This window comes from Saccostrea cucullata, unplaced genomic scaffold, assembly GCF_032062105.1.
Source record: "Saccostrea cucullata isolate Sc308-1 unplaced genomic scaffold, CSIRO_AGI_Scuc_v1 ctg3719, whole genome shotgun sequence".
Taxonomy (NCBI): domain Eukaryota; kingdom Metazoa; phylum Mollusca; class Bivalvia; order Ostreida; family Ostreidae; genus Saccostrea; species Saccostrea cuccullata.
The window spans coordinates 160,946-180,868 of record NW_026927101.1 but is presented as its reverse complement, the minus strand read 5'-3'; the positions used below and the strand labels follow the sequence as shown (position 1 = coordinate 180,868).

General features: G+C 31.4%; 1 protein-coding gene across 4 annotated transcripts in view; it reads left to right on the top strand.

Annotated features, from left to right (window-relative positions):
• Positions 1-350: 350 nt before the first annotated feature.
• The window catches only part of LOC134273448 (C-type lectin domain family 4 member M-like), an 89,996-nt gene continuing 70,423 nt past the window's right edge, over positions 351-19,923 (top strand). Inside the window, exons 1-4 of one of the 4 annotated variants that reach the window (XM_062755641.1) lie at positions 351-1,160; positions 1,537-1,637; positions 1,772-1,865; positions 1,949-2,625. In XM_062755641.1, coding sequence (XP_062611625.1) covers positions 416-1,160; positions 1,537-1,637; positions 1,772-1,865; positions 1,949-2,169 — 1,161 coding nt within the window. In that variant the 5' untranslated portion in view covers positions 351-415 and the 3' untranslated portion in view covers positions 2,170-2,625. Of the gene's footprint in view, positions 1,161-1,536; positions 1,638-1,771; positions 1,866-1,948; positions 2,626-5,065; positions 5,203-5,812; positions 5,907-5,994; positions 6,569-19,923 lie in introns of those variants that run through there. The other 3 variants (XM_062755640.1, XM_062755642.1, XM_062755644.1) reach the window with 3 other exon arrangements.

Sequence of the window (19,923 nt, the reverse complement as noted above, 5' to 3'; positions counted from 1 at the left end):
ATTAATGTTGATATGGAACACGCCCGCACCTGCGATGACATCTTTGAGAAATATGTCTTGCAACCTAAAAATGATAAGAATACTACAAAACCTGTCTTTTTTTCCCCGAATGAAAAATGCTATAATCATAATCATGAAAGGAAAACGCCATTCACTGTGCAAGGTTACTAAATACTGTTTTTCTTCAGAGGGAGGATACGAGATATGCATGTCATCACGTTTGAATGCATTTATTGAAATGATTGATTACATAACCTTTTTTTTCCCTGTGCACGTTTTTCCTTAAGCAATGAACCATTTCTGATTACAAATGCATGGTATCCAAAATATCTCCAAACACAACATATAAAATCTGAATTTTAGCAGATGATTTCAATGTTCTTTATCCCTTAATGATTAAAGTGGTTTTAGAAAAATGAAAGCTATGCTTTTGATATACCTACTTTTGTGTATTTATGAGAGTTTTGGGCATGCGACTTTTCGTGAAAATGACGAGACGAAGAAAACGGCCCTGTTGCCAAGCACGACCTCTGGGAAGCAATTAAAAATTATACGGGATATATTAAATCAAGAAAGTTTAGCGCGATTCTCTATGATACAGAAAATTGAGACCTTGGTGATGGATGCAATTGATAGCAAAAACTTTAGCCAGGCCCTTGAGAAAAGGCTAAGCGAAGTTGTAAAGGAATTAGGTGATTTGAAAATAAATGACGACATATTAAATGAAGAGAACACAAAGCTCAAAGATGAAATAAAGGATCTTTATTTGATACTCAATAATTATACAACCGTCGAAAGTGCAAATGTTGAAAGCCTTAATGATTCGGAAATTTTATATCTGATGAGGAAAACTTTATTTGTGGAAAATCAAATTCAAACGCTATCGTTACAGAATTTGGATATAAATAAACAGTTAGTATTTTTGATGAAGAGAGATCTGAACTCTCTTAAAAATGAAACAATCGGTCTAAATGAGAAATATGACAAAATGCTGCAAGAGAACTATGCTTTTCAAAATCAAAGTACATGTATAATGAATGGAAGAAAATCTACCCGTTTAATCGAGCGTCTTTTGTCGATGGAAAACGGTTTGCAGACTCTTTTGGAGTCTTTTAATAAAACAATGGAAAATTATCATCCAAAGGCAACAGATGTTAAAGGTAAGTTAGTTGCCTTCTTACTTTGACAAATACGTCATTCACTTGTTATTTCATCTTTACGTTCAAAGTTATCGTTTCATAGATAACTTACATGTAACTTCTGTTATAAAAGGCAATCATTTAATATTTGTATTGTGCGAAAGTCTGCTTTATGTATTTTTGTTTATAAAAAATATAATTCTGCGTTAAGTTTAATAAAGTGAATTGCGACTTTAATGATAAGATAAACTTGGGATAATTTTAAGTAAAATGTTTTGTTTCGTCATGCATACTTTTTTTTTCTTTTTCGTTGCTCAATTACTTACTGCCACTATTTGAAGAATTTATCTTTGACTAAATTACTGAATTGTCTTACTTATATTTACATGTGTTAAAGCGAACGATTTCCGTGCTACAAATTGTGAAAAGGGTTGGGTCCAGTTTGAGGAAAACTGCTACCTTTTCTTAAGGATGGAATACAATTTTAAAGATGCGGTGGTAAGTGGATCCACAGACAGAAAATATGCACTTGATAGAATATTGAATTTCCAATAACTTTTTAATGCTACAGAAATATCTCATTATTTTGAGGGGGTTTCGAATTGTTTTATTTTTTAAATCTATTTTAACAGGATTATTGTAACAGAGCCGCAACTGGTGCTCACCTCCTTGAAATTAAATCTTCACATGTAGAAAAGTGGATTAATCTTCAGCTTACGATACGAGGTACATTTGCTAAAAAGAATTTTTTTTATCAGCTAGATAAATAAATATTTCAGTGATTTTTTTTAAACAGTTTTTTTTAACAGGTCATCAATATGCCTGGATTGGATTGACAGATATACTAAGTGAAGGTAGCTTTGTCTTTATCTCGACTGGAAGTAAACCAACTTACACAAATTGGCACAAGAACGAACCTAACAATTCATGGAAGATTGAACACTGTGCTGAAAAGAAGGGTACAGGGTTGAAATGGAACGATGAACGTTGTGACAGTGCACGTCCCTTTGTTTGTATGCTGAGTCTTTAAAAAGATTACCTTCTACCGTAAAAATTCACTTTCTGTTGAGATGTGTTCTATACACAAAAAGGGAAATGTGAAGCATCAAAATCCATAGCTTTAATAGCATATTAAAGTGTACATGTATATATTGCTACTGATACCAAATCGCAATCGATATCATTGTAAGAAATGACTTACCTTTATCATTGCAGAGTAAGCTTGTTAAAAAGTGTCTTCATTAAACAAAAGAACAGGTGATTTTTTTTTTACTTTTCTCCAAATGCTATATATTCAAATTCAATATAAAAAAGCATCATTATAACTCTTATGGCACTAGGAGTCCTTTTGGATATTTTCTTGTCTTTGCCAAGAACTTCCAATTCATATAAGAAATAAAGGGACAGTTTTAAATATCTTAGGAGAAATGTGTATTCTGCAATTTTGAGAAGAATAAAAATTAGATACAGAAGAACATGTAACGTACTTAAATATTTTTCTTTATTTTATGAATGGTATATGTGCGTAGCGCATTTGAAATAAAAAAAACATATTTCTACTCTTCAAAAATATTACCTGGGAGGCAAATGATTTGCTTTGAAATTTAAATTTTAATTCAACATTACTTTGGTTAAATCCACTGAAACAGAATAAAAAAACCATGGTGACAACACACCTTAAAAAAATTACGCACTTTAAAAAGTAATTTCAAATTGCATTACAATTGTGACAGAATCAAGGCACTTTGGAAAAAAAAATATAAAGTGTGTTAAATTTTGGTACGAAATCAGCAAACTGTGGAAAAAAATCAAAGTACGATAAGAGTGTATATCAGCATTTTATTTTTTACAATGGAGATAATTAAGGCACATTAAAGGCTGAGACAGCATTATTTTGTTATATTTCTTTTGAAAACTAGAACGAGGATATGGCGGGTACATTCAGAAGAATCCTCAACACAACTCTTTATCTTTTCTATCCAAGTATTTGTATTCACGTATGTATGAAATCAATTAAGTTACATGATTAGAAGAAATCTGAGTGCATAACATTTGTTTATAAAATTTTTTGAGAAATTATTATGGATTGAGGTAAAAAATTCAGTTGAAAAAGTAATGTGCCGAAGGGTTATTCTTCTTGCTTGAAATAAACGAGTCAGCCTTTGTTTAATATCTATTCACAATAGTTAGAAAGATGAATATGAAAGATTGATAGATGGATATATTAGAAAGAAAGAGAGAGGGAGAAAAATAGAAGTGTGATGGTGTGGAAAATCATCTCTTTCTCATAAAAGTTGTATAAGAGACAAAAACAATTTTTTTAGCTTCAAACTTGAACTTGAGGTACTTTAACGGAAAGGAATGGTTAGAATACACATATTAAAACAAATATTGTGTTTTTGGCAAAGATACCTGCACATACATTTATGCATCTTTTAAATTGTGAGATAGGATAGTCCTGCTGATTCTAAAAAGAAATTTAAAAATTACGAACTTAATACACAGAAAGCGCAATCGTCTGATTTGAATGACATCAGAGTGAAGATAACACACAGCGATTAATATCGTAAACCATTCAACAGAACGAGCCCTGGATAGAGTAAAAACAGGGACATCTTTAAACACGAGAGGTGGAATCAGGTATCAAGGAGGAGTAAGCATCCCCTACTGAGAAACCAACATCCATTGCGAGCTTAAGGTATTGATCAGGTATACGGGATACTCCTTAGTCAGATAGTTGATTTCCAAGGTAATAACAGTGTTACCTATCATAATTTTGCAAACACTCTGTCTGGGAGGTGTTCTTTTACTAGTCTCTTAAACCTAAACCCCGCTATAAGCGTTTAATATGCCGTAATCGCACAATTTATTAATATACATAGATTTTCTCCATTGACAGCTTTGGAGGAGGTTTAGGAGCTGCTTTTCTGTTTCGCCTTATCTGATTGGTTAATTGTAATACAGTTTAAATATCTAACCAATCAGATAAGGCGAAACAGAAAAGCAGCTCCAAAACCTCCTCCAACGCTGCCAATGGAGAACATTTTATGTATCCGATTAATAAATCGTCCTATTACGGCATATCAGAGACATATGGCGGGGCTTAGGTTTAAGAGACTAGTAAAAGAACATCTCCCAGACAGAGTGTTTGCAAAATTATGATAGGTAACACTGTTATTACCTTGGAAATCTGTCTCGAAGTGGGGAACCCCCGTTTGTTTACAACTTTTGTTTCTTACCTTGTGTATTTTTATTATACCGAATAGGGCCATTCTTTAAACGTGAGAAAAAGTACAATCTGATTGCATATAACGATATATAGATGTGTTTGACGGGGAAATTTTATATTTTCGAGGTATTATACACTCTTACATTTTTTTCATTAAAAAAAAGGGGGGGGGGTATTATCGATCCATACTTCAGGTGCCTGTGGTACAACCTCCAGCAAACAATTAAAGGTTATACGGGATATCTTAAATCAAGAAAGTTTAGCGCAATTCTCTATGATACAGAAAATTGAGACCTTGGTGATGGATGCAATTGATAGCAAAAACCTTAGCCAGACCCTTGAGAAAAGACTTAGTGATGTCTTGAAGGAATTAGGTGACCTGAAAATGAATGACGATATATTACAGGAAGAGAATACAAAACTCAAAGATGAAATAAAGGATTTTTATTTGATACTCCATAATTTTACAACCATCGAAAATTCAGACGTTCAAAGCCTTAATGATTCGGAAATTTGATATCTGAAGAGGAAAACTTTATTTGTGGAAAATCAAATTCAAACGCTATCGTTACAGAATCTGGATATAAATAAACAGTTAGTATTTTTGTTGAAAAGAGATCTGAACTCTCTTAAAAATGAAACAATCGGTCTAAATGAAAAATATGAAAAATGCTGCAAGAAAACTATGCTTTTCAAAATCAAAGTACAATGAATGGAAGAAAATCCACCCTTGTAATCGAGCGTCTTTTGTCGATGGAAAACGGTTTGCGGACTTTTTTGAAGTCTTTTAATAAACAATGGAAAATAATCATCAAACGGCAACAGATGTTAAAGGTAAGTTAGTTGTCTTCTAACTTTGACAAATACGTCATTCACTTGTTATTTCATCTTTACGTTCAAATTTATTGTTTCGTAGATAATTTACATGTAACTTCTTTAGTAAGAGGCAATCATTTAACATTGGTATTGTGCGAAAGTCGGCTTAACTTAATTCTGTTGATTAAAAATGATTCTGCCTAAAGTTTAATAAAGTGAATTGCGACTTTAATGATAAGATAAACTCAGGATAATTTTAAAGCGAAATTTTCCGTTTTGTAATGCACAAACTTTTTTTTCTCGTTACTCAATTATAATTACTTAGTGTTTCCATTTGAAGAATCTTTGAATAAATTACTGAATTGTTATTTATATTAACATGTCTTACAGCGAACTATTTCCGTGCTATAAGATGTGTAAAGGGTTGGGTCCAGTTTGAGGAAAACTGCTACCTTTTTTTAAAGGATGGAATACAATTTTAAAGATGCGATGGTAAGCTGATCCTCAGAGAAAAAATATGCACTTGATAGAATATTGATCGAATTTCCAATAACTTTTTAATGTTACAGAAATATCTCATTATTTTTGGGGGGTATCGATTTGTTTTTCTTTTAATAAATTTTTACAGGATTATTGTAACAGAGCCGCAGCTGGTGCTCATCTTCTTGAAATAAAAAGTTCACATGTGGAAAAATGGATTAATCTGCAGCTTACGATACGAGGTACATTTTTGCTATAAAATGAACTTTTTTATCAGGTATATAAAAAAATATTTCAGTGATTTTTTTTCAAGTTTCTATATATTTTAAGGTTTTCAATATGTGTGGATTGGATTGACAGATATACTCAGTGAAGGTAGCTTTGTCCTTATCTCGACAGGAAGTAAACCATCATACACGAATTGGCACAGCAACGAACCCAGCAATGGTGGGAATGTAGAACATTGTGCGTTGAAGTATAGTACAGGGTTGAAATGGAACGATAAACGCTGTGATGTAAAACGTCCCTTTGTTTGTGAGCTGGGTCCTTATAAACATTACCTTCTACCTTATCAATATGTTTTCTATTGAGATGTGTTCTATACTCAAAAGGACAAATGCGAAGCATCGAAATTCAAAGCATTAATTGCATATTAATTTGTACATATATTACAACTTACAAGAAATGCAAACAGTATCATTGTAGAAAATTACCTACCTTTATCATTGCAGAATAAGCTTTTCAAATATTGTCTTGATTAAACAAAGGAACAGATGAGTGTTTTATTTTTTTCAAATACTAAACGGGGGTTGTTCGGAAAATTCGTGGACTAATGTCATATAATTTAAACCGATTTTAAAGATACATCAATGAATTTTTCAACATTCAATAAGCATCATCATTTTTATTTATATAATAAATTATACATCTGTTTGTAAATTTTATTTTTTGATAAATTGTTGATAATTTTGACAGCAATGGTATGTCCGGGCGGCACAATCTCGTAGATTGCGTTTATCTACTTAAGTGTGAAGGATGTGGAGATAACGAACAATATTCAGTCTCAAAGTCCGTAAAACAAGACAAAATAAGAGCAGAGCAAACACGGACCCCCGAAACATCAGAGGCGGTATCAGGTGCCATGGAGGAGTGAGCATCCCCTGCCGACCGGTCACACCCGCCGTGTGCTCCTTGTCATGATCAGGAAATAACGGAAAAAATCCGTCGTTAATTCAGTGTATAAATAATGGACTAACAATTGGTATGAAAAACGTCAGTCAGCATTTGACTTAATGATAAATTGTATTTGCTGACAAGGTCATTGTATCGACCATAGAGCTTACGAAATGACGACTTTAAACGAGAATGCTGATATTCTTTTTTCACCAACTTGCTTGTCAATAATTTACCTCGTTTTAGAAATTGTTCATACGAAGAGCATGCTCTTGCGTATCGAATCAACTGAGATATATATACTCCGTATGCAGGTGATGAAGGTATATTGTTGCATAAGTAAGGGAAGTTGACGATAGAAAAGTCATCATGTGACTGAGAAAAAAACTTTTTTATATGAGTATTTGTCATCCAAAATTCCATTGATTCAGTCATGCAGTACATAGTATGACACAATTGTACCTTAAAATTTGCAATTTTTAACCCCATTTTGTAATTAAGTTCTTTGAAATTTTATCATATTTTTTTTATGAAATGTCCAAGCAATTAAGGATGTACAACACACCTACCCCAAAAAATTCCTGTCGTTTAATTTTCGTTATTTTTGTATATTTAATACATGACGATATCTACTGCATGTATGCACATTTTGGACAAAATCGTTCTAGAGGATTAGACAGGAACTTCCAAAATTTACCCCCCTTTACTTGTTTACAAGGAGAGAAAATTTTTAATCAATGAACTACTTAAACCTTGATTTTCAAAAAAGCCAGATTAAATATAAATGTCAAATTTCACTGGCTTATTCCTTTAACCATTTAACACAAAAACATAGTCATCTTTTTGATATACATATCATCAAAATAATTTTTATAGACCTTAAACTGAAAAACTATGAATTATCTAAGCCTTGAAAATTGCGTATTTTTCAAATTCAAAATTTTTTTGTGAAAAAACCTGTCGTTTAATTTTGGTAAAAACTTTCTTTAGGTAGCTGGTAGTAAAAATAATCTTCATAATTTTTTGTATAATTTTTGTACGACCAGTTTTGATTTAATAGCGGAAAATTACCCCCTCCCCCTTTCTCAATAAATCACGTCCCCGCTCGTCTTCCAGACGGGGGTCGATCACTTTGTTATATGAATCTACAAATACACATTAAAAAAATTAAATTGGAATATTGCTTTTGCTTCAAAAATACATTAACTTACAAATTTAAAAGTTCTCATATGTAAAGCGTATTTAAATGTAGATTTTTAGGCAATTTTGGAATACCCCTATCACCCCCACCCCTTCCTTTTTTGCGTCGCAGACCATTAGCGTTTGACGAAACGTCTTTTACAGTGGAAATATACTGGTATTTCGTCATTTGAATCCCGGAAGTATGCATTAGTTTTTAAATTCATGAATGCAGAATAAATATTGACTACTCTTTTGATATGTATTAGAAAAAAATTACTGAAGGATTTTAGTGTTTAGTCCATATATGTATGCGTTATGCATTCCTTATCACATGAAACCTGGATACGAATTCAAGTTTTGTTGAACTTGAATATGTTGATTTTTAATTTTATTTCTTTAATTTTATTCATAAAAAAAATGGTGTATGTTCAACTCTCCTGTTATATAAATGGAATAATTTAGTTTCTTTCATGTCATTATTTCAAACGAGACAGTATGTGGCCGTGGGGATACATCGATGTACACCCCTCATGATATTGTACGCATTTCTTTCAATGTCGTCGCTTCTAAAGTTAAAATGAAAATTTCGTATTCTTCCACATTAACTTCAAAATATCAAACATGAAACTCTTCATCTATTTCAATTTATATCAAATCGCACTTTGATATTTTTAAAAATCTTATAGGCTACGTTTTGTTTTGATTTGAGGAAATGCGAACCGACATTGTTGACAGAAAGTCAAACGATTTGCTGCAATAGGATATTCATAAATATGATAAATGCAGATAATTTCAGTACAAGTGAACAATTCATTTCAATTCTATACTTACATTGTGTATATGAGGTCTATAGTATTCAATTCTCGGATTTATCAGGTCTTCTGTAAATGTATCTGATTCTGTAGAAAACCGTGAATAAAGGGAGGAAAATAAACATCTCCTACATTTTCAGAGTTGTTCCTCTTTGATCAGTAAGGGTCTAAGAACAACATCGATTTTACATTGTAAAACATTGTAAAAAGTTTTTTAGTTTATTTACTGTTGTTTTATTTAATTAAAGAAGAAAAAACAATATTTATATTGTAAATGCACAAATTGTAATGAAGACCATTAATCGGAATGTTATATAGCCAATTGTACATAATGAGAACTTCGGCAATGTAAAATAAAATTTTCAGAATAAAAAAAAATGCTGCGCTTTGATAAAAAAAAAACAATTTATTGTATATGAAATGAAATGAAATAAACATTAAGGGATGGTATTTTATGTCTTGCTTTTTACGGAGTTTAACCGGGTTAATTAAAAAATACTTATTGATTGAGTATGGTACGCACGATTACAGCCAAGCCCCATATCCCAATTTTCTTTAATGATTGATACACATCGGGATCGTTTTACTCGTCGTTTTGACGCTTTATTTTTGACGTTAAATTTGACGTCACGTAAAACGTTCAATTGAAATCGCAAGAGTTATCTCCCCCAGTGTGTTGTACGTCTTTAAGGGGCTGTAATAATGCCAGAAGGGGATGGGTTTCTTTTTCCAATATTTTACAAGGTTTTACCGCCTGAAAAACTGGCATAGATCTAGGAAATATTTAAGTTGGCTACTGAAAATAAAAAAAAAATATTCAGAGTATTTGTTGTTCAATGCCAAAAAGTTTAAAGAGAAAAAAGAAATATAAAAGTTAATGTCGATTTTTAGTAAGGGTGTTCAAAGTTTGTCACGTCGAAAAGTGACGTTGATCATGCGTGATGGATGTTCAACAAGCAAATATGCTGTTTAATCAAGTTAGGATATCACATCACTATGTATAGATATATTTACAATATTATATGCATTGAAGTCAACAGTTCATGATTCGACTAACTCCAATTAATCTCATTAAGTGTATGAGGTTGAAAATGCGGACACCGAAGGTTGAAAATGCGGACACCGAAGGTTGAAAATGCGGACATCGAGGGTGATCATGTAATGTCTTTTTTTTTTTTTAGGACAAAATGATAAATATACAAGTTATTAAGCTAAAACTTTCAACATTTTTAAAAAATATTGTTGTTTGATGTCCCTTAACAATTTTCTTAACATAGACTTCATAAAATTTATTTCATCACAATAGTCCAAGAATTTTTTGAACAGCCTTCGTATATTCAAATTAAATATGAAAACGCATTATGATAATTTTTCTTAGACAAGGAATCCTTTATTGGATATTTTCTCGTCTTTGCCAACAGCTTCTAGTTTGTGTCAAGAAGTAAAGGAAGTGTTTTGAATATGCTAGGAGAAATTTGTATTATGAACGTTCTGGAAGAATGAAAATGAAATACAGAAGTATTTATAGTTAAATTATTATTTCATTATTTTATGAATTGCATAGGTGGATAGCGCATTTGAAATAAAAAGATATTCTACTTTTCAAAAAAAAAAAAAAAATCAATGGAAGGAAAATATCTTGCTTTTAAATGTTAATTTTCATTTACAAATTGGTTTGGTATAATCCACTGAAACATAATAAAAACACTTATGAGAACGCACCTTGAAAAAATAACACACTTTAAAAAAGAATCAAGTTGCATTGAAATTAGGACAGAATCTAGGAAATTGGGAAAAAATCAAAGTGCGTTAAATTTGGTATAAAATAAACGCACTGTGAAAAAAATCAAAGTGCAATAAGAGTGTATACATATTAATATTTTTTAATGGAGATAATTAGGGAACATTGAAAAAGATATGTAAAAAATACCAAAAAAAAAAAATCTAGACTTTTTTTTTAAAAAACATACAGCAGTTTTGTTATACATCTTTCGGAAACTGATGAATTAATCTACCCTTATCATGAATGAGTAGATGACGGGTACATTCAGAAGAATCCACAAATCTTTATCTTTTCTTCCCAAATATAGGCCTATGTATTCACGTATGTATGAAATCAATTAAGTAACATATACAGAACTTTTACAATTAATCATAACTATTAATTAATTAATTAATTAATAATATATTAATCTGATATAACGTTCGTTTATAAGAGTTTTTGAGAAATTATAATGGATTGAGGTAAAAATTTCTTTCGCGAGAGTAATCTGTCTAAGGGTTATTTTTCTTGCTATGAAATAAACGAGTCTGCCTTTGTTCAATGTCTATTCACAATAATTCGAAAAATGAAAATGATAGATTGATAGATGGATAGATTAGATAGAGGCGGGAGAGAAAGAGAGAGAGAATTATCATTCTGTGGAAAAAATAAATCCTCTCGCTTTCCTAAGAGTTATATAAGACATATTTTTTTAGGTTCACACTTGAACTTCAAGCACTTTCATCCGAAAAGAATGGAAAATGCACATATTTATACAAAAATTGCTGGATTCGTAAAGATACCTGCACATACATTTATGCATCTTTTTAATTGTGAAATAGGATAGTCCTGCTGATTCTAATAAGAAATGAAAATTTTACGAACTTAATGTACAGAAAGCGCAATCGCATGATTTGAATGACGTCAGAGTGAAGATAACGAATAGAGATGAATCTCGTAAACCATTCTACAAAAAGAGTAGAGCAAAAACAGGGACGTCTTCAAACACGAGAGGTGGAATCAGGTGTTTCGGCGGAGTCTACAGGCAATAAACTCGCTCGAAGTGAATGTCAGCAATCTGATTTTAATCAAGAGAGTTTATCACTTGTAGAGACGACTATAAAGGGTATATAGATGGATAAAATATACAGATTAGTTTAATAATGTACGTAGAATTAGGGAGTGAAAGGTAGTTAATTGACAGATGCTGGAAAGTGGAGACATTCTCCCAAAAATTGCGCAAAAAATATTGCGCCGTAAATTGCACTTTTTTAGCATTGCGGAATCTGTAACGTTATGGTGAAAGACAAATATATAAATCCAGAACGCAACAGATCTCTGCCGCTAGATACACAGAACACCAGGCTTTCCATACAGCCGGACGGCAAGAATATTCCTGAATCTATTCAGTTTATACTGAATAAATATTGTTTTAATCATTCCGATGTCGTTAGGACTTTTCTCTTCGGCATCATTTTCAGGTCATTAAAGAACCTTTTAAAGTTTTCATACATAGGTTATATTTTATGTGCATTTCAAAATTCAGGTAGATTTACAAATACAACACTTAACATAGAAAAAATAGAAAAATTATATTAAAAAAAAAAACAAATATGTTGGTGAAAATAAGTGTCGAAAAGTATCGTAATATCAACGTCAGTAATTTTTGCCGCTTGGCAATATGCAAAACCTGTCCTTGAGTTTATCTTTATATTTCAAAAGTTATCAATAGAACTAAATGACTCTAAGGAAAGTTCAAGCCCGAGAGGGGTCCTAAAACCTAAAATTTCGCTGATCAGAAACGTCTGACAATAATCGCCCTATAAAGTCGTGTTGTTTTTTTTTTACTGTAAGATCCAAATAATGTACAAAATATTGATTTTAACTCAGGTCATAGCACGTGTATCTGTTTAATATGAGGATAACCAAAAGTAATGTAATTACTGCTACTTGTAAAGACTTTGATAATCGAATATACTCAACCATTTTACATATTGTTATGAAGTGTGTAACACAAGATCCTTTCAGACTATATTCAGTCATTTTACTAAGCACCACCTTAAATCTGTTTTTTAACCAAACTTTTAAGTTCGTGTGGTTTCATAACCGTTAAATATTTTTTTTCTTTATTTTATGAATTGTATAGGTTGGTAGCACATTTGAAATAAAAAGATATTCTACTTTTCAAAAAAAAAAAAAAAAAAAAAAAAAAAAAATGGAAGGGAAATATTTTGCTTTTAAATGTTAATTTTCATTGACAAATTGATTTGGTATAATCCACTGAAACAGAATAAAGACATTTATGTGAACGTACCTTGAAAAAATAACACACTTTCAAAGAAAAATTCAAGTTGCATTGAAATAAGGACAGAATCTAGGAAAATGAAAAAAAAAAATGTATGAAATCAATTAAGTTACAAATAGAAGAAATTTGAGATAACATTCTACAAGAGTTTTTTGAGAAAATATAATGGATTGAGGTAAAAATTCCCGTTGAGATAGTAATTTGTCTAAGTGTTTTTTTTTTCTTGCTATGAAATAAACGAGTCTGCCTTTGTTTAATGTCTATTCAGAATAGTTAGAAAGATAAATATCATAGATTAAAAGATAGATAGATTAGAAATTTTACGAACTTCATGTACAGAAAACACAATCGTCTGATTTGAATGACGTCAGAGTGAAGATAACGCATATCGATGAATCTCGTAAACAATTCAACAAAATGAGTGTCAAAAAGAGCCCAGGATAGAGTAAAAAAAGGGACATCTTCAAACACGAGAGGTGGAATTAGGTGTTATGGAGGAGTAGGCATCCCCTACGGAGCAGCCACATCTGTTGCAAGCTCTTGGTATTGAGCAGGTACACTCCTTATTCAGATAGTTGAACAAGCAAAGACTACGTGTAAATAATGATTAAACACATGGAAATAAAAAAAAAAAACAGTATTGAAATCAATAATCCATTAAACAATACAAAGGAAAAGCAGAGCAAACGCGGATCTTTTAAATAGCAGAGGTGGGATCAGGTGTCATGATGGAGTGAGCAAAGAAAACCTTAATATCAATAAAATACTTGTATATTGCTGCTTTTTAAAAGTTACTTTGCTATCATCCTAAGTCTTCCTTTTTTCTATATTCTTTTTCTTCATTCATACTGCTAGTGCTTTAATTTTTAAGTGCTCTATTTTTGGATTTTTATGTCACTTGAGTAAACTCAGGTGACCTTTTGCTACCCATTTTCGTCCGTCATCGTGCGTCGTGCATTGTGTGTGAACATTTGAACATTTCCAGCTTCTTCTCTATAACCACTGAACCAATTTCAAATAAGTTTAGCACAAAGCATCTTTGGGAGAAAGGGAAACGAAAATTTGAAAAAAAAGTTGTAGTTAAAAAATCAGCGATGTCTCCACCGATGCCCGACATCGCTCCTCATCGACAATCCATCTTTAACACATCTTTCAAGGATTGATATATGTATGGCGGAGGATCATCAAGTGTACGTTGAATCTGAGGTCATCGGGGGGTTGAGTGGTGGGCAATAGACATCGGCCGTACATCGGTCGATGTTCGACCAAACATTGACCCATAGTCAACCGACGTACAAACAATGTTCACCAATGTTTGAGCTATGTAATATACATCGGCCGATTACCCTGGAACATCGTTTTATGATAAGCAATGCATCGCTTCAAATGGCCTTTGTAAATCCGGCCGGCTACCACGCCGTTTTTGATAAAAAGAAACGCATTGGTTGCCCATCGTACCCCCCATCGCTGGATAATGTGATTATACTTTAAGGACTACTAGGCCGATGTGGACCGATGTTGGGACATCGCTCACACCACGGATTACCAACGATTATCACCGGTCTACAGCCACCCGCCGGAAAATGTAACTTGGGCATAAGTCCAAACCCAATTTATAACATACAAATTTAGTATTTATTAGTTCCATTCCTTAAAATTTAATCTGCAATCATTTAGTGTAATAAAGAAGATGATTGCCCGTAAAATATAACTTTAAATTGTACAAAATGTTACTGTAACGTCTAGCTGATCGATACGTTTATTACAAAAGTCAAGGTAACCCCAATTATGCAATAAAGAGTAAATTTTTGATCCAGTCAGATAACACGTTATAACAATATATTGATATATAAGGTATTGTTTTTATTTATTTTCTGCATAGGAATGACGTTTTTTTTAACTTGTTATTTGTTACTTCATAAATTAAAAATATTCTGGTATATAAATCTGATTTTCTGAAATCAATTTATTATAGTAGCAAATTGATGTTATAAAATATCTCAAAATTTACGTAATGAAAAGTTACCATCCCTTTTTAAAAGGCAAATGGAAAAAAACCAAAAAACTTAGATATAACAAGAGCATCATTTATTGAATTATTTTTTCATATGAATAAATAAATTTGAATTAATAGTACAACCATGGGAAGATCAGTGTTAATATTTCTAGATTCTCTTTAAACAATGTGTTTATATGTAAGGTATTTACATCTGGCCTGTTAAATCATGCTTTTGAATTCCGTACTAAAATGTAATACAGATCGGTAGATAATAAAATTATGTGAATGCGAAATACTGTGATTACGTATGATTATGAAAGGATCTGTGAAGCAAAAAAGAGTATATAAGGATTACAACAGAAATTAAGGAGTCCAACAAGTACAGCTATATGGTATGTGTATATATAATAGACAAGTGACCTAGATTTCCCCGAAAAATTAAGAAATAATGTAGCAACGTAATTAAATATGCATGAGATTTGAAAGCAAACAAAAACTGATAATATAATGGAAATAATAATGTTCATTTTTCTATGGATGCTGATTGTGGCAGAAGAGTTTTTCAGAGCTTTCATCTTTTTTATATGTATAACAATGATGGCACAGAGAGAAAACAACCCCCAAAGAACACGAATAATGAAAAACGTAACCTGAATGACTTGAAACTGAGAATGAGAATCTTTAATAATCGTTGATATCATTATTAATATGAAAACTAAAAACAGAGAAGAATAAATCCAGATCATTACAGAACATGCCATAACAATTGAGGCGGTAAGTCGTATTTTACTCTGTAAGGGATGGACTGTTAATAAGTATCTGATCATTGAGAGGAACACGATGTGTGAACTTGAAGAATTTAAAATTGTGTCTTGTAGAATATAAACAGTCATAAATCCAAAAGATCTTTCGAAAACAAAATGTTGAACTCCAAGGTAAAGCAAAAGAGTCGAAAATTTCTGTACAAATGTATTGATGATATTTAGAGTATCTGGTAATGCAAGGCAACCTATGGCAACAAATGTTGGAGTATGGAACTTTTTAATGCATAAGATTGTGCAGATGGTGACGACATTTCCTACGAAACCCAGTAATCCGATAACCAATGCCAGAACCGCGATTGCTTTCTCAAATCCTTCCGATATCAAACCATAATTTCTTGTATCGAATAAAAAGAATTTCACTTTTAAATCTTTTCCAAAAATCATAATGGTAATCAGACACATTTTTTGTTTCGTTCCAGTTTCTCTTTAGAGTTTCGACATCTGGAGAGAAAGGTGAATACCAAAATGTACTATTGTAGTTTAATTCTGTTTCTTCATCAATATGAGACGAATTCCATTTGGAAGGTTCGGATGTGCTAACCCAAACTTCTCTTTTATAAAAAACCATTTCAAGACAAACTGTAAAAAGAAGTGTTCTTTTTAGCTACTATAAACAAAACATTATTATTTATGTAAATACAAATTTATTAATAGTAAAGACCCCAATGACATAAAAAGAATATTTTTTTTTCGAAAAATAAAATGTACGTAACTTACCTCTCTTTGTATTTACCAAGTAAAGTGTGGGGCAATTAAAAAACAGGCTCGTTGATGTCACGTGTCTTTCAATATATATTATGTCCTTTTAACTGAGATATCAGTTTCTGAAAAGGAAACACGTCGTCTTTCCTGCTTTTGGTTATCTAGCACAATATATTTCTATTAGTCACTAGGATTTGAAAAAAAAATCATTGGTCTTATCCTGTTTATCATTGAGAAGAAACATCTCTTTATATTGATTATTGAGAAAATGAACAATACCATCTTCATGTATAAAAGTTCATTAAATCATAGTTACTTCGCTTTGGTAATCCGGAGTAGTTTCGACCACTTTCCTGATGTGTCACTTACAGTAAAAAAAAAGCGTTTTCAAAAGACTATTTTAAATTTAATAATTTCCATCAGCCTCGGGTTAATTTCATCCAGAACAAACATCGAAAACTATTGCTAAAATTTATGGTCGAAGAAACTAATTTGGCTCTTTTAGAAAAAAAAACAACTTAATATTGATTACATTGAATAATCATTATTCCTCTTTATTCTTAATTTTGCACTTTGAATCACAGACTCTTTATACATGTAGTTATACAAATGCATAGAATTTCTCAGATTCCAAACATATTGTATGCTTTTTTTCATTTAATTGGCAAACATTAATTTAAAAGTTTTTTTTTTAAATTGTCATTCCAAACAGAGTCATTCAACGTCTTAAAGCACAAATTTGGAATTGCACATTTATTATTTCTCCATACAAGTTAGTGAACTCCACATTCCTTGTACAGGTACAGTATTGTTTAAAAAAAACAATTTCTTTTAGAGAGATAGACATTTCGAAATTAAATTGAGACATTTAAAACGAGATTACCGCAAACAATATCCCCCCTACGATAAAAGTTAAATTTCGTTTCTTTTACATTGTTTAAACTGAACATATGGCGTATGTTATTGCACTACTATACTTTATTTCTCCAAATATTAACATCAAAGAAACATCTTATGTGCACTAATTCATCATATTTTGTAAGGCTAATGAAATCATAGCATAAAAGACAAATGGCAATGTGGTTCGATTCAATTGTTAAGTAAGAAGTACGTGTTTGTAGAAATTTCAATTTGAATACGTAATTGATTAAATGGATATCTAAACACAATATGCTTGAAAATCTTGTCTAAAGGGCTTCATAGATATTATTAATAATGAAGTCCATTGTCCATAACTCTCTCTGAGTACTTTTGTGAAACTATTGTACATTTACAATGTAGGCATTCATATGTCTTTTTTTAGCATGTGTGGTTCTATTGATTTCAGCTATATTCCACAAAACAGAAAACGGAAATTTAACACAGAAAAAGGCGTCAGTTTTAACACATATTTGAAGGATCATAGATTGAATTATGCAATTCAATGGAGAACAACATAAAGACCTATTTAAATATTTAATTTTAGAATCCGCTTTTCCTGCTTTCAGAACAAGGATAGGTTTATGAGGTACTAACATACATGTAATTGAGAAATAAAGAAGCCTTTAAATACACTGCAAAAACAATATGTAATAGAAGAAAAATATGACATCCGTTTTTCGTTTATTTTAGATTGCAGTCAATCATACTAAGGTTTTGAAAATTGATCTTTTCAGGCCTGTCCTTAATAATGATTAAACCAATATACAGTCCCTGAAAGTTTCTACTTTACCAATTGGAGGGTGAGCGAACATTAAACGATCAAAACTCTATTGCCCGCTGAATAACGAAGCCACGCCCTTAAGCGTACAATGTAGCAACAGTAAACATTGCTGGACGATGAGTGATATTCCAAAAATGTTGTCTGCGTAGAATTTATGCACGCAAGTTTACTGTTATATGTTTTTGTGTAAAACATTCTGTAAAATATAATTAATATTGCATGTAGTTGAGATATTCACCTATATGCAATATTTACATAATGTCTAAGACTTAAGGTATTCAATCCCTTAAATAGCAACAGATTCAATGAAATTGAATACATTTCGATATTTTAGTTTTGAATACTCGGTTTATTTAGACATAATTCATATTTATTACTTAAAGCATGTAAGGGTGGAATGTGTCCCAATTTTTGACCTTTAATTTCGGTATGAGTTATTTCCCTTTATTTAAAATTGATAAAAAGAAAATAAATAAAAAAAAAATATCTGGTAAAAATGTTTCTAATTGTCATTCTATTTTTAATGTTTTAGAAGGTAGACTTCAATAAAATCTTTGTTAATTAAGTACTGCTGAGTAAATGATGTTTTAAGACTTTCACCTGGGCAATCCTTTTCAACTATAAAATGCTTTCATATAATGTCAGAGTATTATGTACTTAATGGACATTTAGAGGTAAAGAATTTAGTCCCATTAGGGATTGAAATCCTAAATATTATCATAACAAAAATTGCACGAAAATAAGATTACACTTTTTTGTGTATTTGCATTTTTCGGCGGAGAGAGATAACAGATGCAAGCTCTGAAGATAAAAATAAACATAGATGCTGGCCACTAGGGGGATCTTTTAACCTGAACTATTCCCAGATTATAGGATTCATTAGAATGCGGTTGTTTACTTGTTTATCGGAAGATGTATTTGGTTAGGACGAAGAAGCAACCAATAGGATTAAAGTGACCAGAGTTCAGATGTTTGCATCAATTATCTACGGAATAAATATATTTCAAGATTATGCAAAAAAGATTAAAAGTCATTTTTAAAGTGCACAGAAAAATTAAAGGAAGGTTTAAACACGGAAAATGGTAAATTAAATTCAGAGCAAAATCAAAAGCCATTATTGCAAATTGCAAAGAAATACTAAAATATGCAGGGCATATATGGGGGTGTAAATGTAGCTCAGTGAGACAATTCGGCAGTGGAAAGCCAGATTTTTTCTCTTTCTGGTTGCATTTATATTGGTAAGATTATTTTATAGACTTGCGCGCGTTTTGGTCAAAATCATTAAATTTTGTTATGACTTATCTTATTTACAGGTTAAAGTTTTTATATTATAAGTAGTTATATTATAACAATACTTATTATCTTTTCTCAAATTATATATTGTAATGATAGATGTTTAAAATAGAGATTTTTAATAGAGAGTGGAAAGCTGGATTTAAACAGTTGGGTTACATCGCCACTCCCCATAATATGTAACATACAGAAAGAGAGTACATAAATCCTAGGGAGAATAGATGCAAACTGCCTGGGACATTGGGAACCTGATTAACGTTGTCTGGTCAGGACCAGGGAATTGGAGGATTGTTTTCCTTGGGCCCCACAACCTCTCACATGCGTAAAGCGTAGAACGATCCATGAATTTTATCAGATTATCCAGTAAGCAGACAAATCATATAAAAATAAAAAAAAAGTTCCAAAAAAAAAAAAAAAAAAAAAAAAAAAAACCTTAAATATCCCAAACAACAGACTTTTATATTCATGAAAGAGTGACTTTTTATTTTTATGAAAATATCAATAT